The sequence below is a fragment of the Hypanus sabinus genome, chromosome X1 (genome assembly GCF_030144855.1).
Source record: "Hypanus sabinus isolate sHypSab1 chromosome X1, sHypSab1.hap1, whole genome shotgun sequence".
Classification (NCBI taxonomy): Eukaryota; Metazoa; Chordata; class Chondrichthyes; order Myliobatiformes; family Dasyatidae; genus Hypanus; species Hypanus sabinus.
In genome coordinates, this window is record NC_082738.1 from 44,767,365 (window position 1) to 44,792,154 (window position 24,790).

Consider the following 24,790-nt stretch of genomic DNA (forward strand, 5'->3'; position numbering starts at 1 on the left):
GTACATCTGGTATTATTTAGCATCAATTAGTCAAACATTTGGCTTAGTGGATATTTTACCTTTCTATGCATACAAAACACTTAAGAAACGTATGCATTCCAATAATTAAACTACTGCATTGCTTAGTAATAATTGTAGCTTTCATTGGGGCAGGGCCTTTCACATGCTCCATTATTCTCACTTTATCCAGTAAAATATTTCTGATTGTTGACCAACTGTAGCCTAACACTTTTCCAATGACTGATGACATTTCACCTCTTTCCAAATGCTTTATTATTTCCACTTTATTTTCAATCGTGATCGCTTCCCGTCAAAGGAACAGAAACACTGCAGGTGGCGGGACCGAACCTCTGCCGGCTCCCGAGGTCCTCTAGGTCCTAAGGACCACTGCGTTGAATTCCCCGGGTCCTAAAGTCCACCGCACTGAGACAGGTTAAATGGGGGCTGTGTGGGTTTGGATCAGAGGTCGGCAACCTGCGGCTCCAGAGCCACATGCGACTCTTTGATCTCTGTGATGCGGCTCCCCGTGGTTTGTTAGCTTTTGAAATGTAATTCGAAATTTGAAGATTATGGTGATCTTGTACAATATGAAAACTTTGCGGAGACACTGTTTCCTGGCACATCCGAACCGGCTCACAATTAGCCACCGTTCCGACTAAGGGAGATAGCCTACGGGGGTTTGTGAGTACGTGTCTTTTGGAGCATCCGCGCCCACGGGGACGGGTTGAGGGAGGCTTAAAAGCAAGGCTGTTTAGTTCGAATAAAGTTACCTTTGACTGCAGTCTTTATTTTAGCGCTGCGTGTAGCGCTACAACGTGTTTTTTATCGCTATTAATATACATCACCACTGCCAATGCCTGACACCCGCCAGTGCGCGCTTTCTTTTAATTCCTCGATCCAAGGTAGGCTAACTATGGAGTAACCTTCAACCCAACGTCTTTTTTTCGGAGTTCAAAATGTTTTTGTTGCATGCAGAAATGTAATTTCGTTTTCTCTGCAGGAGTTCATCAATTTCAAAAATGCAACACATTATAGTTTGTTTATACATAGCATAAAGGCAAAAAAAAACCCGTTGTATGCAGTGTTATTTCATTTTGTGGCTCCCAGTGTTTTCTTTTCTGTGGGAAATGGGTCCATATTGGCTCTTTTAGTGGTAAACGTTGCCGACCCCTGGTTTGGATATTTGATCCTCCTCAATATTCCGCGTGGGAACTTAAACTGAAGGTGGCAGTGTCTTTTTTTAATGACATCGAGTTGTGGTCTGTCACTGGATTGAACTCGGGAACCTCCGTTCTCGAGCCTGGCACTAATCTCACTGCGCCACCAGAAAAGGTGGTGAGGGGGTGGGGGTGTGCTGTCAGGGTGAATATTGCTAAGAAAAATTTAAGCCAAACACAAAGTCACACACTCAACACAGTGTCAATGGTAACGACTTAAAATGGCAGAAGGCGTCGCGATCCAATTTAAAATGGCCGATGGTGCTCTCCTTCCTCAGTTCGTAAGTACGCATTGTTCATAAGTCGGGCTTTCGTAACTCGGGGACTACCTGTATCTTCATCCACTCTTTGCTTTTGTATCTGAACCCTAAAATACTTCTTGAAATCAAGGATGCCACATGATTCAACATCATGTGCAGTATAAAAGTTGTCAAGTATTGGCCAAATTCATTTTAAAATTACATTGAAAGAAAATGTCATGTATAGGCCTATTCACATGGTATACCACAACAACCATCTGGAAAGACCTTCCGCAAGTGAATGCCAAGTTGTTAGAAGTTGATATTATTCAATTTCTGCTACTTACCATATTGGACATTCCAAATTCTTCAACATTAGCGTCAAAACATTGTGAACGTATTCAATTTCCGACATGCACGAAGACATTTCTGTTTATTTTGTAGATCTCTGCAAATTAATGTGTGCATTAATGAATAAGTTCTGCTTTATCCAATATTTGGTACATTATCTTAGCAATCAACATTTATATACAAACTTAGAAATTGCTCGCTATCATTCTACCATTTGAACTGCTCAGCCACCATGAAAGGCTAACTTTACAATTAAAAGTACAATAAAAATAGTGGTTAAAATTAGACTGTAATCTTACACAGGAATTAAGTAGCCAGCTGCTAACCAAAACTGATCAGATTTAGGTCAGCGCATTCAGGAATATATGAAAGAAAAGGAGATTTTAGATTTTTTTTGTAATGAGAAAGGGTCCTTTGATAAGATTATTGTAAAGGTGCATTTAGGTAAAGAACAACAATAAATTTTGTTTATTTTAAAAATCAGTGTTACTCAAACTGAAACTATGGTCTTTGGACAGGAAAGGCTAGCATTTGGGGGGAAAAAACATTCTTAAAGCAAAGGATCCAAAGATGTAAAGTGGTCCACCCATGGCTGAAAGAATAAATTGCAGATAGCATTGAATACAAGGAGATTTAGGATTGCCAGAAACAGCTGTACATCTAAGGATTAGGAGCACTTCAGAACTCAAAGACCTCGAAATTACTAAAGGCTAGATATAATGAGTAAACGGGCAAAGAAAAATAAATGTACTGCAAGCACTTCTATAGCTATATAAAAAGTCTTAGTGAACACATATGTGGTCCCTTATGGAGAGAGATAGGAGAATTCATAAAAGTTATGAAGATACAAAAGTTAGAGAACGTGTCACCAAGCTCAATGATGGTTTCTACCCCACTGTTACAAGACTCTTGAAATGGACCACCTATACACAAAATATGAAATCTTGGCATTTCAGTCTAGGCCCTTCCACTTGATCTTCTTCCACTGCAACTCTAACTGTAGCACTATATTCTGCATTCATTTCTCCCCTTCCCCCCCCCCCCCCCTTTACACTACCTGGATGGATTTATCTATGGAATGATTTGCTTGGCTAGAACACGAAGGTTTTTTCCCCCACTGTATTTCAGTACATGTGACAATATTTATCATTTACCAAAATGGCTATGGAATTAAATAAATGCACATAAACTTCAAAAATTGAGATAATCTGACAGAAATTCTAGAGAATGAGGAATGGAAGAAAATAACTACGGTATTTTTAAAAAAGTTCTACAAGTTAATGATACTGCTGATGAACACCTAATAATCTACACTACTTAACTAAATTTTTATAGATAAAACTTAGTTCTCTCCCCCCCCCCCCCCATTTACCATGTATTTCATTGAACTGTTGCTAGGGGGTTAACAAATTTCAAGACATATGCTGGTGACATTAAACCTGATTCTGAATTTTGAAAGATGATCTGTGGACACTTCCATACCAGCTACGATTTCCTATTTTAATTTCAGAGGTCTAGTATCTGCATTTATTTATTGGCTATAAGAGATGGTGGACGCTCTGTAATTGGTCCTGCAGATTGGAAATAAATGTGATCACACTAAAGGATGGAAAGAGGAACAGAATAACTGAGCTGTTAGCCTATTGGTAATATTAGGGAAAATGCTGACAAAAAGTTCTAATGTAATTCACCATTTAAACAAAGGTTTCATGCACCAGAAGAAGAGTAGGGAGCATCATTAAATTGTGACATGTAAACCTGTGATATTTAACAATTTTTTATTGGGTCAAGTACCTGCATCAGTGTCGTACGATATAATTGTACAGCACCACACTTCAACGCCTTAGACCTTCCTCCCAACTACACAAAACTCACAACTTACCATGAACAATTAAATGGAAAAGAACAGAACACGTAGATTGTTTCGTTGAAACCCATAACAATTTAAAAATATATTTGATAGCACATACTATTATATTTTAACACCTTACTTTCTCTACTTAAGTGTGTTTGGCCACGGGCCTCACAACAGCAGTCGGCGCCGGAGCTGGAGCTCGGGTTGAAACTTCTAGAATTGATGTCAGTGCTCACGAGCCGCACTAACGACAAATCTCAAGATCCGTCATCGGACACACAGCCTGTCACGGACACTTTGCGTATATATTTTTTTTAAAATCAGCTCTTAGAAATGGGGTGAAATGTAATCCATGCGCACCAGCCAAAAACGACTGCGATGACTTCACTCAAAATCAAACCGCTCCGCCATATTTTGGTTTTCCCGCATTTCTTGCGTGCCACGAGACATACGGCGCGCATGCAAGTCACGTGACGAAAAAAGCTGTCGTCACGTCACGTGCGTTCCGGTAATTTCACGTGATGCAGTTACGTACACCGGCCTTGGTTTCCGATTGTATACTAAACACGGGAAGGTCATGCTTTCACATGAAATTTGTAATATTGTGGGTGGAGTTTTCCTGTTACACCACATTGCATAGTCACTGTTCCAGTTGTTCGTGATTTAGTATCGTTTGTTGATTTGTCATCAAAGTTTAAACTAATTATGTTATTTTATAATACCCGGAGGATGGTCATGTGATGCAAGGGCAACCAGTTAGAAGCTGTGTTTACCTCGGCCCGTGGTGTGTGACGTTATTTGTGTGATGTAAACAGTGGAGAAGGTGGTTGAGGTTTGATCGTCTCCGCCGAGGTTGACGGTTCAGTCGCCGCGAATAAACTCACGGGTCGGTCTTGTGTGTGTTTGAGCGCACAATGGAAGAACAGATTAAATTGTGTGTGACCTGTGGCGGAGAGACGCAAACTTTCCTGACGTGCGACTCGGTGAAGACGACATGGGCGGACCTGGAAGATATGGTGAGTGCGAGGAGGCAAGGCTTTGGCCACAGGCCCAGCTCCGTAGCCCTGTATTTTTATGTCTTGGGTTGTTTGAGAGCCGAATCGCAGCCTCCCAGTTCAAGGAAATCAATACTCCGTTGATTGTTTGTTCTGTATGTTTATGGACTGCGAAGTCTCGTTGTAACTAGACATTGTGTTTTCGATATAGTCTTTTGTTGTGACGATTGAATTGTTTTTGTGTTAATTTAATCTGAAATGTTTTTCTGTACTTGTCCAAGTATTTTTCTTTCTGTTGTAGGAGTTTTAATGTTGTCACAAAATCACTTAAAGATAACGACACTTCGCGTTCTTATCGTTTGCTTGTAGGAATGATTAATCAAGCTCAATTTAGTACTTCGCCCTCTCTTTAGCTCTCCGTTTTTCCCCTTTCAAATACAAATCTATTTCCCCATGAATGCTACTTTTGAATCAATTTACACCATTATCGATAATTATTTACTGCATTATTTTCCCTCATTTGACTTTTTGCGCTTTTGTCATTCACCTTCGTTGTATGCCCTTTCGTTCTTGACCTTGCCACCAATAAAAATTGCTTTTTTCTGTATAGTCTGTCCTGATCCAAATTACTTTTTTTTCCAGATCTCCTCAAATTTTGCTGATCAAGGGAAACAATCCCAACTTCCTAGTCTATCAAGTTAACATGCTGAGAATTATTGTAGTAGATGTTTTCTACATTCTTATGGTAGTTATGGTTGAAACAATGTCTGATAAAGATATGTTGAGACATATTTAGAATTTTGTTCTGTATTTTATATTGCTTCTTCCTACTTTGCATTTTTCTGTTTTAAATGTCTTTTTGCCACGTCTGTTCTGCCACATGTCCATTTGGGCTATAGCTCTGTTGATTAAGTTTTATTTTCTCCTGTTCACTTATTCAGTAGCTAAGAGGGAAAGGAAAGCAGCAGAATGATGGCTGAGGAGCTTGATAAAGCCATTCTTCCTTGTAGGATTTTAGAGCTAAAAGGGGGACAATCTAGAGCCTGGCATTTTTATGTAAGTTATATAATGGAAGCTAGCTTTGCCTTTCAGTTTAAAATCAGGTCAAACAACCTATTCAGTGGTAGTTAATAAACTTCGCAAATTTAAATATAGTTTCCATCAGTGAAGTGTCATTATCCCAGCTATATTGTTCTAGCATATGGAATTACAATGTTAGGACGGTTTTAAGTTCCCCAGCCATCTTTCTGTTGCTATTGTTAAATGTTGAGAATCTGGGGAAAAAATTTTCAGATCTTGCTTAGCCTTGGCTTTACAAAGTTCAGATTTCTTTTTCTTGAGTTGTTACAGTTTACTTGACCCTGTTTCCTGTTCAGTTGGATATAGTGCTGAGTCTAGTCTTTCACTTTGAACTTTGTACAGCACAGGAAAGGACCCTTTGGGCCACGATGTTGTGCTGAACCAGCTAAAAAGTAAATCAACACCCCCCTCAAAAAAAGGAATCCTCCCCCCCCCCCCACACCTACACACTATCCGTATCTCTCCATCTTCCTCACATTCATGAAACATGGGGGGGGGGGTGATAATTTAAATGTGTTTATTTTAGAAAGATCTGTCTATTTAAAGTATTGTTTCCTTGGGCAACAATTAAGTTTGGGCTCTAAATGATGAAGCATTCTGTTCCTTACTGTAGTTGCATAAACATAGGGAGCTGTCTGAGACTAAAGAAATGCAAGAGTTATGGTATAGAAAAATCCCCAATAATCTAATATTTGTTCCATCCTTGTGGTAAATGGTTGAATTTCTGAATATGGTCAGGTGTGCTATCAGGAAGAGAATTCTAAAATTTGAAATAATTTAAAGAAAGATAGTAATTCTTTCACTTATAAAATGTTTTTCTAGCATCTTCTCCCATCCTGTGTTATTTAATGTCATTCCTGATCTTTGAGCAATCCAGTCACTCGAGTGCAGCATTTTTGAAGTGTCACTGATGAACTAGGGAGCTTGTCCAAAGCAAGGTCTGCAAATGCTGGGCCATCTATTTTTAGTGCTAGTGATTATGTGATAGTATTGAACAGACATGGTGTTATTACAATGTCAGTAACAGCTCAATGATCAGGTTGACATAAGACGATTTTAAGAAATTTGAACAATTAGAAGCAAGACTACGTGGCATATGAAAGACTGAGAACATTTGGCCTTAATTAATAGTGCAAATCCCAAAATGGATATTGATAAACTTTCTGGTTCCAAAGTGAGAATGCTTTCAGTGTGTCATACAAGATGGTTATAAGTTTTCTATGATCAATTTAGTCTATTCATCAAAAATAATTTTGTATTTGGTCTTGATTGGGCAGTGGGAATTGTTTTAGAATATATACACGATGCTGGAAGAACTCAGCAGGTCAGGCAGCATCCGTGAGAAAAGAGTAGCCAACGTTTCGAGCTGAGACCCTTCATCAGGAATGGGGGGATGAGAGGGCCGAAGCCCAGTAATAGAGATAGGGGAGGGGGAAGGGCTAGAGGCGCCAGGTGGAAAACCAATCAGAGGAAGGATAAAGGGGGGAGGGGATAAGCATGAAAGAACTGTAGAGGTAAAGGAGCAGAAAGTTGAAAGGGGAGAGAGGTAGAGAGGGACCTAGGATAGGGGAAGGGGAAGGGAGAGGGAATTACCGGAAATTGGAGAATTCAATGTTCATACCACCAGGCTGGAGGCTACCCAGACGGTAGATGAGTTGTTGCTCCTCCAACCTGAGTTTGGCCTCATCATGGCAGTACAGGAGGCCATGTATGGACATATCTGGATGGAAATGAGAGGCAGAGTTGAAGTGGGTGGCAACCGGGAGATCCTGTTTGTTGTGGCAGATGGAGTGGAGGTGCTCAACGAAGCGGTCCCCCATTCTGCATCGGGTCTCGCCGATGTAGAGGAGGCCGCACCGAGAGCACCGGATGCAATAGACGACTCCAGCAGACTCGCAGGTGAAGTGTTGCCTCACCTGGAAGGACTGTCTGGGACCTGGAATGGTGGTAAGGGGGGAGGTGTGGGGACAGGTGTAGCATTTGCGCTTACAGGGATAAGTGCTGGGTGGGAGTTCTGTGGGGAGGGACGTGTGGACCAGGTAGTCACGGAGGGAACGATCCCTGAGAAAAGCTGAGAGGGGTAGGGAGAGAAAGATGTGCTGAGTGGTGGGGTCCTGTTGAAGGTGGTGGAGTTGTTTTAGTTGATTCAAATGTGCACTTTATAAATGTTAATAAAGTTTACAAATCTCAACTGTGGGCATATATATATGATAGTTTCTGGACCATGCTGGACTTTGTCTGTTCAAATAAAGCAGATCCTTTATAGTCAATATCTTATTAATTAGTTTGCTAGTAAATCATTGATAAAATGTAATTCTGAAGTTTGTAGGTCAATGCCTCTGGGGATTCAATGGGGAGCAGAATGAATACTGGACTTCCAGTATTCATATGTTGTGATCACTGTGGCCCATACAGTATACTGCAGAGAAGAAATGTGGGTTAAACAGTTGTTAAACAGTATCAACACAGAAAGCTGTCGTTAATAAAGTAACTTGAGGAAGGTTTGCCCTCACTGACGGGGGCAGAATGAAAATGCTGACTTATCTTAGGCCATATTAAGATCCCTCAAGAACACCTGTTGCCTATTAGCCATAGTACAGATTTGACCTTCTGTATTCTGTGACTTCATTTGCATTCTTCATGGACAAAGTAAAGAGAACTGATTGCCTAGCTAAAAATAAGGATATTTGGAGTTATTCCATGTGGTGTAGTGTTTAAGCCCTTCACGTTACAGGGTTGAATTTAATACTAAAGATCCAATAATCTGGAAGCAAAGTTTTGTTTTTCTTCCTCTCTAATCATTTTTGCCTAAGATGATTTTTGGATCTTAATTTGAAATACGAGTAACAAGTCCAGCTAAATGGTGTCTTGTAAATCCAACAGTACACGTCTGTTGATAAGGTGAATTTGTCAAAAGTTAAGCACTTATGTACATTACTTTGGTTGACAGGTTCAATAACTTTTAAAATAATGCTTTTTTCAGGTAAAAGTTTCGTTTGATCTCAACAATGTTCAAATAAAGTACTTTGATGAAGATAACGAAGAGGTGAGTCCTGTGATGTTGAATTGAATGATCTTTATTGTCATTATACATAGGTACAATGAAATGCTATTTGGCTTCCTCTCAGGCAATTAGATAAAACAAGGCAGTAATAGAAAAACAGTATTAAATAGATAAGTAGCAAAAAATAAGTTAGGGTAAATCAGTGAAGTACTTTGTACAGATTGAATAAATTTAACTTAGTTCTTAATTGGGGGGAGCATTCATAGTTAAGCACAATTAACTTTGTAATTTAACATGTAAATTTTTTGAAAGATTAATTTTTTGTTTAGTTGTGCTGCTTGGAGTTAGTAAACAGCATTGAGATAAACTTTTGCTGATCTGTTGCTTTAGTGATTAACCAATGAGTATTCGTACTGAGTGTACGTTTAAACCATGCTGAATTGCTGATAGATTCAGTGATCTGATAATGGAGCTAGTACTGCAGGGAATGAGAGATGAATGACTGGGCAGGCTGGTTTGTTAATGGGAATTTTTGGAATAAGTCATTTGGAAGGTCCAGCTAAAGCTGAGAGATTGGATGGTTGTGAATCTATAAAATAGATGCATGCCAGGGGTCTTTCAAGGTCATCTAGCTAAACTCGAGCACTGTTCATGTGGACACTAGAGATCTTGCCAATCTGCAACTAAATTCTTGGAATTTCTTCAAAACTAATTTGGCAGAGATGCATGTGCCGTTTTTTCAGTAACTTTGATCAGAGGTTCTTGTGATGAGTTCTGAAAGAATGGAATGTTTTGTTCCTAGTGACGTGATTAAATAGTGAAATATTAACTTCATAACCACAGGCTCCGAAGGCTATGTATGTGTTCACTTTATATTTTAGAATTTTGTTCTTAAGGTATATTTTGTTTCATGAGTTTTTTTCTTTTGCAGGTGTCTATTAACAGTGCAGGTAGGTAGGCATATGAATCATACTTGTTAAAAAAAGGAAATGTGTTGTTTATGAATTAGGGTATACTTTTTAATTTCATGTTGATTGTACTTGGCCTCAAACTTGTGTACTTGAAAAGTGAGGAAAAAAGTTATCTGTGTCAAGACGGTGTTTAATTTTATGAATGTTGCAATTGTTTCCACAAGAAACATCACGAGAAGTCTATGCTACTAAAAGAATCCTGTGTTATTAAGCCATGCACAGTTTGGGTCCCCAGCTGCTGATTATTGCAACTTTAAGTTGTTAATGTGTTTAAAACTGACACCTGTAGATTTAATGCTTATCATTGATCAGTGTTATTTTTTGCAAAGCAATATATACATGGGTTTTGCACTCCCAAATTTCACTGGAGATGTGCAGTGTGCTGACCAAGACATGGCATTGGTTTACAGGAGGATAGACACATAGGTTTTTAGATACCCTCCTGATGGGGTAAATCCTGCACTTGCAGTGAAGGTAAACACCCCCTAACCTGTCCTCCTCGACACTTTGGTACTGTGATACAGAGATACCAGTGCTGGTTTGCTCCCCTACTTGTTTTCTTTCAATAGGCCAACAAGAACTTTCCCATCTTTTCCCATTAAGAAGTCTCAAGAAGGTGAAATCTTTAGTATGCACAAAATAAGTGTTTGTGTTGGAACTTTGGTAAAACTCTTGAGATGTCTCCCTATACGTTTCATCAAAGGTTTTTGACATATCTAATTTCAAGAGAATGGTACAGGCTGTCTTCAGTTATGAATGCCCAACTCATAGATAGGCTCCAACATGCATGCATGCATTGTCTCTCTTTCCCCCCCCCCCCCCCCCAAAACATTGGTTGGCTTTGCAACCCAGGATCACATCTTGGCCAGCTCAAAGACTCTTCAGTGCTTAAATAACTTTTGAAGATAGAAACAAAATCACACCATTAACTTTTTAAATTTGGCTTAGTTATGTAGTTGTAGTGAATAAGGTTTACATTAGACATTTTGGTTTTATTCTTGCCATTTTCTGTTTGATCGTTTTGTTTTCATTTTCTCTTTCACAGAGGAATATGAAGAATTTATAAAGGTAATTACAGTTAATTCTAATTTAAGATAGCCCTGGTATTTAGTTTTAATTGGCTTAATTTTCCACATTACTAAGCACTTTCATTTCCTTTTAGATAAGGAAAATACTGCACTGATAAATATTACATTCATGTTCTATCTGTGATTTGATTACTTGTAATCGATTATATCAGTAAATTCACCAATTCATGTTTCATTCATTTAATATGTATAAGTAATGAAGTGTAATGAATAATTTCTTACGGTCATTGTCAGAGAATTGGCTGCTTAAGCTTCTCATTTTACTTCCACATCCTTACCTTAGCTGTCCTGTTTCTCTGTGGCTTGTCTGTACGCAGCAACATATGAAGAAAAAGCCGTTGGATTTTCACACGTACACTGATAACTAATTCATCTCCAGCAACACCAGTCTTGGCCATGCTGTTGCTTCCAATTTTTGTCAAACTGCTTGTCTGACATAAAATGATAGATGAACATGAATTTTTTTTTGTTAATCAAAGGATTTTTTCACTATTTGCTTCAGACCAACTATTAACTCGATTTACCTCTGAGAATTCTTGGGGCTAAACAAATCAAGTTCTAAATGATTGTGTTGCCTTTGACTGTAAAATAGTTAGTTCACCACATTTGCAGTATCATCAAAGCATTCTACTTCCACTGACTATAGAACCACTGATGTGGCTGTCTCCTGCTTTTTACTTTGTATAAACATTTGTAACCCAGTTGTCCGTGATCTCCCTCTCACTAGTATCCATTCATGCATTGTTCCTCTTCTAATATATACAAATTAGTTTCTCATTAGAGCAACTGTTCTATTTTAAGATTCTTACCCTTGTACTGACTTTCCTTCTATTGCCCCTCCCTAATATTTTGGATATCTATACTCCAATACTTAAACCCTTGATATTAATGATATGCTCACTGACTGTCATCCCTTTAACTGTTCAGCCCTGAACTCCAGGGTTTTATTCCTGATTCTCTACCTCCTTCAAGCTTTTGAAATGCTCTTTAAAACTTGTCCATTTTTGCCTGTCTAAATGTCATCCTGCATGGGTCATTCTCAGATTTTTGTTTGACAATGTCCATTGAAGCACGTTGAGACATTTGAAGATGCTAATTAATTATTTGTATTTGTTCCTGCTCTCTTGTGAACAAGGCTGTCACTTGTACACATCATTAGCTTGCTAAGCTAACCCAGAATTCATAGATATGAGATATGATTAGAATTAAGTCTTCGACAAATAAGATAATGAAGGCATTTTCCTTTCTTTGTTCTATTAATACTCTGTGAATCTACAAATTGTAACTTGAACTTTCCAGCCTGTTTTGCTATCATAGTTTAGTAAACCTTGCAAAATATATTGTTAGCTGGCTTTTATTCGACAGTAGCTTTTAAAAATGGAAGTGAATGATGTTTGGTAATAAATCGTTCTGTTTAATTATGTTGCTTTCGGTATAATGTGATATCTATGTTTGTTGTTTTATCCTTTTGCAGAGTGCAATTAAACAAGGAAAGCAGATTCAAATGAATGCTTATGAAATAAACCTAAAGGATAAAATGGAAAACCATACTTCAAAGAGAACATTTGAAAATATCGAGTTGAAGGGATCTCAGAATAAGAAAGCTAAAAAAAAAGAAATGAAGCATCATTCCCAATTAGCTAAGGTTGTTGGCCCTGAGATGAAGGTTTCGCAGGAACCTAAAAATAAGGTAATTGTTTTCATATATAAAAGAAAATTATTCTAAAATGCTGGAACAACTCATCAGGTCAGGTAGTATCTATGGAGGGGAATAAACAGTCGATGTTTTAGGCCAAGACCCTTTGTTTCAGCCGGAAAAGTTGATTGTTTATCCTCTTGTATGCTGCTGTAGCTGCTGCGTACCTCCAGCATTTTGTGTTTTGCTCAAGACTTCCAACATCTGCAAAATCTCCTGTGTCTAAAGGACTTTTTCGTGGCTGTGCTGAAATTGTTACGTTTCTTCACATCCCTATTTATAAAGTCATAGTTATACAGCACAGAGACAGGCCTTTTCTACCCATCTCATAGAAACATAGAAAGCCTACAGCACAATACAGGCCCTTTAGCCCACAGAGTTGTGCCAAACATGTCCTTACCTCAGAAATTACTAGGCTTACCTATAGCCCTCTATTTTACTAAGCTCCATGTACCTATGTAAAAGCCTCTTAAAAGACCTTATCGTATCCAGCTCCACCACCATTACTGGCAGCCCATTCCACCCACTTACCACTCTGAGAAAAAAAATTACCCCTAATATCTCCTCTGTACCTACTCCCCAGTACCTTAAACTTGTATCCTCTTGTGACAATCATTTCAGCCCTGGGAAAAAGCCTCTGACTATCCACACGATCAATGCCTCTCATCATCTTATACACCTCTGTCAGGTCACCTCTCATCCTCTGTCGCTCCAAGGAGAAGAGGCCGAATTCACTCAACCTATTCTCATAAGGCATGCTCCCCAATCCAGGCAACATCCTTGTAAATCTCTGCACCCTTTCTATGGCTTCCACATCCTTCCTGTAGTGAGGTGACCAGAACTGAGCACAGTGCTCTAAGTGAGATCTGACCAGGGTCCTATATAGCTGCAACATTACATCTTGGCTCCTAAATTCAATTCCATGACTGATAAAGGCCAATAAACCATACGCCTTCTTAACCACAGAGTCAACCGGCGCAGTTCCTTTGAGTGTCCTATGGACTCGGACCCCAAGATCCCTCTGATCCTCCACACTGCCAAGAGTCTTACCATTAATGCTATATTCTGCCATCATATTTGACTCACCAAAATGAACCACCTCACACTTATCTGGGTTGGACTCCATCTGCCACTTCTCAGCCCAGTTTTGCATCTTTTCAATGTCCTGCTGTAACCTCTGACAGCCCTCCACACTATCCACAACACCTCCAACCTTTGTGTCATCAGCAAACTTACTAACCCATCCCTCCACTTCCTCATCCAGGTCATTTATAGAAATCACAAAGAGCAGGGGTCCCAGAACAGATCCCTGAGGCACACCACTGGTCACAGACTTCCATGCAGAATATGATCTGTCTACAACCATTCTTTGCCTTCTGTAGACATGCCAGTTCTGGATCCACAAAGCAATGTCCCCTTGGATCCCATGTCTTCTTACTTTCTCAATAAGCCTTGCGTGGGGTACCATATCAAATGCCTTGCTAAAATCCAGATACACTACATCTACTGCTCTTCCTTCATCAATATGTTTAGTCACATCCTCAAAAAATTCAATCAGGCTCGTAAGGCACAACCTGCCCTTGACAAAGCCATGCTGACTGCTTCTAATCATATTATACCTCTCCAAATGTTCGTAAATCCTGCCTCTCAGGATCTTCTCCATCAACTTACCAACCACTGAAGTAAGACTCACTGGTCTATAATTTCCTGGGCTATCTCTACTCTCTTTCTTGAATAAAGGAACAACATCTGCAACCCTCCAATCCTCCGGAACTTCTCCCATCCCCAATGATGATGCAAAGATCTTCGCCAGAGGCTCAGCAATCCCCTTCTTCACCTCCCACAGTAGCCTAGATTACATCTCATCTGGTCCTGGTGACTTATCCAACTGGATGCTTTCCAAAAGCTCCAGCACCTCCTCTTAATATCTACATGCTCAAGCTTTTCAGTCTGCTGCAAGTCATCACTACAATCACCAAGATCCTTTTCCATAGTGAATACCGAAGTAAAGTATTCATTAAGTACCTCTGCTATTTCCTCCGGTTCATACATACTTTCCCACTGTCACACTTGATAGGTCCTATTCTTTCACGTCTTATCCTCTTGCTCTTCACATACTTGTAGAATGCCTTGGGGTTTTCCTTAATTCTGCCCGCCAAGGCCTTCTCATGGCCCCTTCTGGCTCTCCTAATATCCTTCTTAAGCTCATTCCTAGTAGCCTTATAATCTTCTAGATCTCTAACATTACCTAGCTCTCTGAACCTTTTGTAAGCTTTTCTTTTCTTCTTGACTAGATTTATTACCCACTTTGTACGCCACAGTTCATGTACCCTACCATAACTTCCCTGTCTTATTGGAACGTACCTATACAGAACTCTACACAAATATCCCCTGAATATTTGCCACATTTCTTGCGTACTTTTCCCTGAGAACATCTGTTTCCAATTTAAGCCTCCAATTTCCTGCCTGATAAGCCCCTAACTCCAATTAAACGCTTTTCTAACTTGTCTGTTCCTTTCTCTCTCCAATGCTTTTGTAAAGGAGATAGAATTATGATCACCATCACCAAAATGCTCTCCCGCTGAGAGATCTGACACCTGACCAGGTTCATTTCCCAATACCAAATCAAGTACAGCCTCTCCTCTTGTAGGCTTATGTACATACTGTGTCAAGCAACCTTCCTGAACACACCTAACAAACTCCACCCCATCTAAACCCCTTGCTCTAGGGAGATGCCAATCAATATTTGGGAAATTAAAATCTCCCATCACAACAACTCTGTTATTATTACACCTTTCCAGGATCTGTTTCCGTATCTGTTCCTCGATGTCCCTGTTACTGTTGGGCAGCCTATATATATATAAAAAAAAACACCTAGTAAAGTTATTGACCCTTTCCTGTTCCTAACCTCCACCCACAGAGACTCCGTAGACAATCCCTCCATGGTGTCAACTTTTCTGCAGCCGTGACACTATCTCTGATCAACATCCATCTCAACCAAGTTATCTACATGAAGTGGTCTCATTTGCCTGCACTTGGCATATTCCTCTGAACTTTTCCTAATCTGGTATCTGTCAGTGTACCTTCCTCTATAGCTTCCTTGTTCCATGCACACACCACACTCTGGAAAAAGTTGCCCCTCAGGGCCTTTTAAACATTTCCCTTCTCACCTTAAATCTATATACTGGAATTTTAGACTCCCCTACCCTGGGAAAAGGACCGTTGCTATTCACCTTTTCTGTGCCCCACACCCCATAATGTTTTATGTCTATAAGACCACCCCTCAGCCTTCTACGCTCCAGGGAATAAATCCAAGCCTATTCAGCCTCACCCTTTAAATTGAGTCCACCCAGTTGGCCCTCCTTATCCATGGGGGATTGGTTCTGGGACTTTAGGACCTGACGGAACTCTGGACCTTATTTAACCTGTCTCTGTGCGGCCCACAGTGTTTCTGTTCCATTGACGGAAAATGATCACAATTGAAAATAAAGTGGAAATAATAAAGTGATCAGAAAAAGGTGAAACACCATTGGTCATTGGAAAAGCGTTAGGTGTTGGTCAACGATTGGAACAATTTTAAAGGATAAAGTGAGAATAATGGAGCATATGAAAGGCCCTGCCCCGATGAAAGCTACAATTATTGCTAAGCAACGCAGTGTTTTAATTATTGAAATACATACATTTCTTAAGTGTTTTATATCCATAGATAGGTAAAATATATACTATATACTAAGACAAACATTTGACTAACTGACGCTAAATAATACCGGATGTACCTGTTCCAACTCACTTATAATACCTAATACAAAGTAAATGCTATGTAAGTAGTTATAGAAACGTAGAAAATAGGTGCAGGAGTAGGCCATTCGACCCTCCCAAGCCTGCACCGCCATTCAGTATGATCATGGCTGATCATCCAACTCAGAACCGTGTACCTGCTTTCTCTCCATACCCCCGATCCCTTTAGTCGCAAGGGCCATATCTAACTTCCTCTTAAATATAGCCAATGAACTGGCCTCAACTGTTTCCTGTGGCAGAGAACTCCACAGATTCACCACTCTCTGTGTGAAGAACTTTTTCCTCATCTCAGTCCTAAAAGGCTTCCCCTTTATCCTTAAACTGTGACCCCTCGTTCTTATACTGTATTGTTTAGGAAATAATGACAAGAAAAAAAAAGTCTGTGCATGCTCAAACAATGAGGGAACTTCTGTTTTTTTTAATCCCGATCTGCGGTAACCGGTAACCTATGCACATCCTCTCATATACTTTAAATCATCTCTAGATAACTTATAATACCTAATACAATGTAAATGCTATGTAAATAGTTGTTATACTGTATTGTTTAGGGAATAATGACAGAAAAAAAAATCTGTACATGCTCAAACAACAAGTGCTGGAGAGAGAACTTCCAGGTTTTCCCAATCTGCAGTTGGTGGAATCTGCGGATAAGGAGGGCTGAATGTCTTTCCTAAGCCCTTTCCAGGTTAATGATATCCTACCTATAGCTGGACATCCAGAACTGCACATAACATTCCAGGTACAATCTCACCAATGATTCATACAGTTGTAACATGACATTCCAATTCTGATACTGGTACTGAAGAAGGCAAGCACACCAAAAGCCACCTTTTCCACCTGCTCTATCTGCATCCCCTGTTTCAAAGAACTGTGCACCTGTACCTGTTCTATAACACTCCAGGGCCCTATCATTTACTGTGCAAATCCTGCCTTGGTTTAACTTGCCATTGCCTATGTTAAATTCCATTTGCCATTCCTTGGCTCATTTCTCCATTTTGATCTACATTCTGTTGAAAGTGAATTGGAATGATTTTACATCAAAAGATCTGTTTGTATTTATTTGTGTTTCCTTAACTGGAAAGCTACTCGTATTCTTTTACAGGGATTTTTTTTCTAAATATTAAGCTACACTCACCTCTTATTTCCTTGTCTCCTCAAGTCAATACCAGTCTCTGACAAAAGATGTGTTCAGAGTATGATTAATGTTGTTATTAAGCCGCATAGCTGTTTCTGCAAGAAATTTGTCTGGAGGAAGAAAGAAGTGAAATACTCCTCGCCAGTCTCTCCATTCCTACCTATGAGAAAAGATGCATGACAGATTTTCTGCATAATCTCATGCTCAGTCATTAGCGTGTAGACTGAAGATGGTGTAACTAGAATAGACATTTGAGCTGTAATCCAAGATTCTAATCCAAGTGTATTGGAATTTTGTATTGAGTGAGTCAGCAATAAAGATTATGTAATTGCTTTCTTAATATTTTGGAATATTTTTGTACTAGCTTACTGTTTGTATACTGCTTCCAACAGTTCCTTTTCACCTACATAATCAGAATCCGGTTTAATATCACTGCTATATGTCTTGAAATTTGTTAACTTTGCAGCAGCAGTACAGTGCAATATGTGATAAACATATAAATAGTTCAAATAAGTAGTGCAAAAAACAGAATTTTTTAGAAAAGTAATGAGGTAGTCTTCATAGGTTCAATATCTATTTAGAAATCAGATGGTAGAGGGAAAGAAGCTGTTCCTCAATTGTTGAGTGTGCACCGCCAGGCTCCTGTACCTTCTTCCTGATGGTAACAGTGAAGAGAGGGCATGTCCTGGGTGCTGGGGATCCTTAATGATGGAAGCTACCTTTCTGAGGCTAGTACCCATGATGGAGCTGACTAATTTTATAAATTTCTGGGGCTTATTTCGATCCTGTGCAGTAGCCCCCCCCCCCCATATCAGATGGTGATACAGCCAGTCAGAATGCTCTCCATCTGTAGACATTTTCAAGTGTTTCAGATGACAATCTCCTCAAACTTCTAATGAAATATAGTCATTGTCTTGTGTTTTCTTTAGCTGCATCAATATGTCAGGGCAAAGTTAGGTCCTCCGAGATATTGACACCCAGGAACTTGAAATTGCTCACTCTCTCCACTTCTCATCCGTGTATGAGGATTGGTTTGTGTTCCCTCGTCTTACTCTTTCCAAAGTTCATAATCAGCTCTTCGGTCTTACTGACATTGAGTGTAAGGTTGTTGCTGTGACACCACTCAACTATCTCGCTCCTGTATGCCTTTGCATCACCATCTGAGATTCTGCCAACAATGATTGTATCATCAGCAAATTTATAGATGGTATTTGAGCTAAACCTAATAACACAGTCAGGTGTGTAGAGCAGTGGGCTAAGCACACAACCCTGAAGTGTGCCAGTGTTGATTGTCAGCAAGGTGGAGATGTTATTACCAATCCATACAGATCGTGGTCTTCCAGTTAGGAAGTCAAGAATCCAGTTGTAGAGGAATGTACAGAGGACCAGGTCCTGTAGCTTTTCGATCAGGACTGTAGGAATGATGGTGTTGCACGCTGAGCTGCTGTTAATAAATAGCATCCTGACATAAGTAAATCAACTTGTCTTATCACTGGTTTTTGTAGGTGCTGCCAAAGGATGCAAATCAAACAAAGGAAAACTGGCAGCTGCCTCCAGTTTGGTTTACAGAATACATGGAAATGGTAAGAAAAGGCATTCTTCGTATTCAAGAGGAAATTTAAATCTCAACTTCTGCCTCACAAGCGTGATGTCTCTCAAGTTGTGTGCGTGTGTGAAATAGAGCAACAACGTTTTGGAACTTATTCTATGTATTTTTATCAGAAACTTGGTGTGATAGAAACAGCCTTGTATTTTTTTGTCCTATAATTCTAAAGCATTACATTCCTTTTAATTAAAATGAATATATTTGTGGACTTGTGGTGTGATATTTTGCATTGACTTTGATTTTTTTTGTCAATCTTACTGATCCATGTTAGCACATTTTTATAGTTGTAGTTTGTTATTTTATTCAAAAATGGTATCACTGTGTAGTTAGTGCTATATTTAATGTTTTTCAAACATTTGTGATCATACTTTATATTCTGTCATTGATCATCAGTATTTACATTTCCTAATATTTCCTCTGAAGCTCCCATTTGCAAATTATTGATTACTGAAAAATGAACAAGGAGGCACTAGTTGACTACTTTCTTGTTTGTTTCTTTCTTTCTAACAGTAGTCCTCAGTTTCATTAGTGAAGTAAGCTGTTTCATTATAGACATTAACAATAACAAAAACTACATTTGTGACTTCCGGACATTTCAGAACACCTCAGGCATTGAAGAAATTATCATTTGGAGGGAAATAGTGTCGAATAATATCATGTACTTTTATCCCTTGTGATTGGGCTTGAAGTGGTTTTCCAAAGCCTGGTATGAGTCTAGCTCAATGTTGGTTGGTGAAACAGTGGGGGTCTGTTTTCTGCTGCTGATCTCTGCCCACTGGAGTGCTAAGCTAGTTTAATGCGGATATGTTTATGTGATCTTACTAACGGCTACAATTCCTATGATCATTATTGCACCAGGATATTAGCATTTTAAGTAATTAGTTACCATTATTAAGAAGTTTAATATTTATCAAAAAAGTAAACATTCTGTTTTTCGCCCCAAAATAGATAAGGGTATATCGTAACGGTTCATTTGAATGTCATGTTTCTTTCTGATTGACACCTATTTCAGTTTCTTTTTCTCCTTGGAATTTTCCTTCCTTTGCTATAGTTGCATCTAAGGCAAGGGATCAAACAAAGTGATACTCCAGATACTCATTACCCTTTACCCATTGGTGTCAATGACAGAATATCAAAGCAGGTAAAGCAGCAGCACATGGTTTTGATTTGTGCCCTGTTCCTTAGAACCCTATTCCAGATTGTTGTGTTGTTTTTTGTGCCTGGAACTTAGTAACTGTGTGTCTTCATTTTCAGTTCAAAGAAACCTTTGTAAGAGAAACTGTTGACAGGATTTGTTGCAATTTCTTTGAGAAAGTGAACATTGAGCAGCGGGTCCGTCATTCTCCCAATGGCCTGGTGGCATGTCCTACCCAAGTTCCAGAACTGCAAACAACACAAGTTAACTGCTATGATTGGCTCATGACTTGTAGCAACTGCCAATCTCAGATTCGTGGAATACGCTATCAGTGCAGGTAATGTGCAGTGTAAATTTTACATACATATTTGCAGTTAAGGAGTGACTGTTCAATTGTCAGAACTTAACCACCCTGGGTAAGTAACTCTGAATGATGGATTTTTATTTTGCAGTCAGATCCAAACATGTTTAAGGGTAAAGAGACACTGCAGTTCTGTCACTGACATACAGATGTGTAATGTGTGCCATTGATGCACTTGTGTATGAAAAATCATACTGAGAAAAGCAAGTTTCACAGCAGTGCAAAGGGGATTTTTTCTTGTGCTTTGTTTCAGTACACTTGTGGAGTGTTGAATGGTCTTTTAAATTTTTCTCAAGTGAGTTGCAGATATTTTATCAGGTTTATAATGGGCCTTTTCCATTCATATTAGCACAGGAGTGTCAAACTACCGGCCCACGAAGGGGTCCAATCCAGCCTGCGGGATGATTTTGGGGGAAAAAGATATATTCACAACTATTTATTATGTATCAGTACAGCAGCTGTACAATAGAGGCAGTTAATAAGCACCTACTGCCCTGCACTGAAGACCACTAGAGCCCCACTTACGTTGGCAGACACAGTATAAACACACAGAGTACTCGGGTCAGTAACACCCGTAGCAAGGCTGAGACTGCTTGCTGCTGTGGTTCAAAATGCTTTCCAAGAAAAGAAAAGTTGACTTTGAAGGTCGGATATTCAACGATAATTGTAAAGATCGTTTTTTCTTCAGTGAGGTCAACGGCAAACCTGTGTGTCTGATATGCTCGCAACAAGTGGCTGTGGCAAAAGAGTACAATATCAAACGACACTATGAGACGTCACACGGAGAAAAATATGACAAGTACACAGGACGACTCAGAATGCAAAAGGTAAACGAGCTTGAAGCAGCTCTGGAAAAACAGCAATGTGTTCACCAAAAGTCGAGAGACTCATGATGGAGCTGTCAAGGCCGGCTATATTATTACCAACGAAATAGGTGCTGCGTTGAAGCCATACTCGGGGAATTCATCAAAGCATGCATGCTGATGGTGGCTGAGTTGGTGTGCCCTGAGAAGAGACAGGCTTTTGGTAATATCAGCTTGTCAAGAAATACTGTGGCAGAGAGAATCGGGGACCTTGCAGGAGATTTGAACAGTCAACTAAAAGATAAAGTGAAGTCATTTATTGCCTTCTCTATTGCAATTGATGAGAGCACGGATGTGACTGATGTAGCTCAATTGGGGATATTTATTCATGGTGTTCATGCATCTTTGACCATCACCGAGGAGTTTGTGGCGATGGTGCCCATGACAAACACCACAGTGGTGAATGACGTTTTCTCCAGTCTCGTCGAGGCCTTGTGCAGACTGGGGGTTGACTGGAGTCGCACTGTCAGCGAGGCAACAGATGGCACACCGTCCATGGTCAGGAAAAAGGCAGGTGTTGTTGCGAAACTCAGAAAGTTCAGACAGAGAATCCAGAGCAAGAATTCTGGAATTTTCATTGTATTATACACCAAGAGGTGTTCTGTAGCAGGAGCCTGAAAATGGATAATGTCATGGATGTAGTAATCAAAACGGTTAATTTTATTAGCCAAGGGACTCGACCATCGGCAATTTGACTCTCTTTTGTCCGAAAGTAATATTGGACACGGCCTACCCTACCACATTGAAGTCAGCTGGTTGAGCAGAGGGGTTCTGCTCAAACATTTTTTTTCAATTATGTGTGGGAATTGGACTATCATGAACGAGAAAGGGAAGCCAGTGGCAGAGTTGGATAACCCAGACTGGCTTTATGATCTTGCATTTTTGGTGGATATAACAGAGCACTTAAACATGCTTAATATTAACATGCAAGGCCACAACAAACTTGATACGGAATACTATGATAGCATTCGTGCCTTTCAAATTAGATTAGGCCTGTGGGAGATGCAACTATCCCGGAGCAACCCAGCTCATTCATCCTCTTTGCAGTCTGTGACTGTGGCTCATGGGAATAATGACAACAAGGACAAAATATCACAGCTGAAAAGTGAGTTTCAGAATTGTTTCCAAGTCTTCACTCAGCTCGAGAAGGAATTCTCACTATTTTGCTCATCAGATGTGCCGGAGGAACTCCAAATGGAATTAATTGAAATTCAGTGTAACTCGGCTTTGAAATATAAATTTGAGACTGTGGGTCTGGACTCATTCTATCAATACCTGGGACCGAAGTACCCCAAGATGACAGACTTTGCTTCAAAGATCCTTTGCATTTTCGGGACAACATATCTCTGTGAGCAGGCATTCTTCATAATGAACACTAATAAATCCAAACTGCGCTCGCAGCTGACACACAGACATCTAAATCACGTTATGAAAATTACAACTGCCCAGAAACTGGTCCCTGATGTTAACAGGCTGGTTAAAGCCAAGAGATGTCAGGTGTCTGGAAGCAGCAAGTGAAAAATGAGTGACACCGTTTGATGCACTGTGACATGTAAGCAAAATGCATTATGAAATACTAAGTGTCATAATATTGTGATACTGTAGCGGTGTGCTACACGCAGCGCTAAAATTACGACACGGAGTCGGAAACTGCAGTCAAAGGAAAAAACTTTATTCGAAAACTTCAGCCTCACTTTTAAGCCTCCCTCAACCGGCCCCCCATGGCGCAGAGGCTCCAAAGCTCTGTGCTCGCAAACCCCCGTAGGCTATCTAATTGTGAGTCGGTTCGGATGCGCCAGGAAATGGGTCGCCACAATACATTCATTTTCTGACATTGTAAATGTGATCACTTCAATAAAAATTAGAGGCTAACTGTGTTCATTGAGATTGATTGCTGGAAGCAGGCTAATAAAAGTTAGGGGCAGTTGTGTAGCCTACATTTACAATTTGTTTTGTTAGGTCTACATTTGTGTCTGCAAATGTGCGATTTCAAATGGTTTATTAATGGGAAGGGTGTGGCTCCCAAAACAATCTTAGCCAAAATAACATCGTTTTTTCTCTCTCTCATCACAACTTTCTTGTAGCCTACAACTGTAAGTTAATACCAATCATAAAAATAATGCTTGCTAGGCAATCTTCTTCATAAGAAACGAAATTTGTAAAGTGAAACACTTTGTAGTTATAGCAGAGACTGAGACACATGAGAGCAGGTTGAAAAAATGAAGGCAACGAAAGATGTGGGAGCACACATGCGTGCACAACTGATCCGGCCCGCATAAAGTTGCATTTTGCCCAATCCGGCCCATGACCTAAAATGAGTTTGACACCCCTGTATTAGCACTTAACAGTGGAAATAGAAGGCAGTCAAAATTTTCTATTTCATTGATTTCCCCAGGTTACTTATAAAAGTGACAACAATTAAAATTATTTTTTCTCTGAAGCTGTCGGCTAAAAATATACTGACTTTGATGAAATAAGCTCTCAAGGAAATATATTCATTTAAATTTTAATTTCCTGTTATTGGAAGCAGTAAGGTTCTAAACAAAGAACATATTTAGATATATTTGAAATCATGTGATTTATTTTTTTCCTGTAGCATTTGCCCTACTTACAACATCTGTGAGGCATGTGAAGCTGGTGACTATAGACATGATCCTAATCATGCATTGTTGAAATTGAGAAAAGCCTTGACATCAGCTGAAATCCTACCTATACAGTTTGGAAACATGCAAACAAATGTAGCAGAACAAACAAGGTAATAATGTCTACGTACATTAGATTTCTAGAATTTTAACTTTGCTAATATATCACTTGGAAAGTAATGCAAAAAAGAGGAAACGTGAATCTTTGGACAGGTAGGCAGACACTGAGAGTTTATAGTAGTTAATAGGTCTAGGAAAACAGTCCAGGAGTATGATTCTAACTGTTTTTTAAAACAATATTGAATGGAGTGGACAGAGCTTAATGATGACTTGTGGTTGGGGTTAGAAAAGGAGTGGGATTGCAAAATTTACTTGTGTTATTTTGGTTGAGGGTGAAGTGTATAGAAGGAAAAAGGATATGAGAACGAGCCAAGCAAACATAATTCAAGCAGCTTACTTTGAGGTTAAATGTGGACACTGGAGCTCCATCATGGCAACAGTTAAACAAGGGAAGCGAGTGATCCCCTTTAACCTTTAACTTGTGGGGGTCCCATAACAGCTCAAATTGGGCACATTGCATTTAAGATTGGATTGAGAATCATTCTGAGGCATACATATCTAATATAACTAGCAGACAGATCCAGCTCCTAAACTACCCATTTGCCTTCTTCATGCCCCTTTTGCTTAACCTTTGTCTGAGTTTGTTGGTCCTACAAAAGCCATAGCAGCTCTGTGGAACTGGAGAGGAAGCAGA

At 39.6% G+C, this 24,790-nt stretch overlaps 2 protein-coding genes across 4 annotated transcripts in view; one reads left to right on the top strand and one right to left on the bottom strand.

Annotated features, from left to right (window-relative positions):
• LOC132385006 (breast cancer type 1 susceptibility protein homolog) overlaps nt 1–3,985 on the bottom strand; it is a 92,333-nt gene extending 88,348 nt beyond the window's left edge. The window contains exons 1-2 of the mRNA XM_059956732.1: nt 3,799–3,985; nt 1,804–1,904 (exon numbers count right to left, since the gene is read on the bottom strand). Coding sequence (XP_059812715.1) covers nt 1,804–1,883 — 80 coding nt within the window. The 5' untranslated portion in view covers nt 1,884–1,904; nt 3,799–3,985. The remainder of the gene's footprint in view (nt 1–1,803; nt 1,905–3,798) is intronic.
• A 245-nt stretch (nt 3,986–4,230) lies between these two features.
• nbr1a (NBR1 autophagy cargo receptor a) overlaps nt 4,231–24,790 on the top strand; it is a 54,224-nt gene continuing 33,664 nt past the window's right edge. For 2 of the 3 annotated variants that reach the window (XM_059956521.1, XM_059956522.1), the window contains exons 1-8: nt 4,233–4,678; nt 8,721–8,783; nt 9,673–9,691; nt 10,758–10,780; nt 12,275–12,490; nt 18,935–19,012; nt 20,290–20,507; nt 23,991–24,149. In XM_059956521.1, the coding sequence (XP_059812504.1) occupies nt 4,577–4,678; nt 8,721–8,783; nt 9,673–9,691; nt 10,758–10,780; nt 12,275–12,490; nt 18,935–19,012; nt 20,290–20,507; nt 23,991–24,149 (878 nt within the window). In that variant the 5' untranslated portion in view covers nt 4,233–4,576. Of the gene's footprint in view, nt 4,679–8,720; nt 8,784–9,672; nt 9,692–10,757; nt 10,781–12,274; nt 12,491–18,934; nt 19,013–20,289; nt 20,508–23,990; nt 24,150–24,790 lie in introns of all 3 variants that reach the window. The other variant, XM_059956523.1, reaches the window with a different exon arrangement.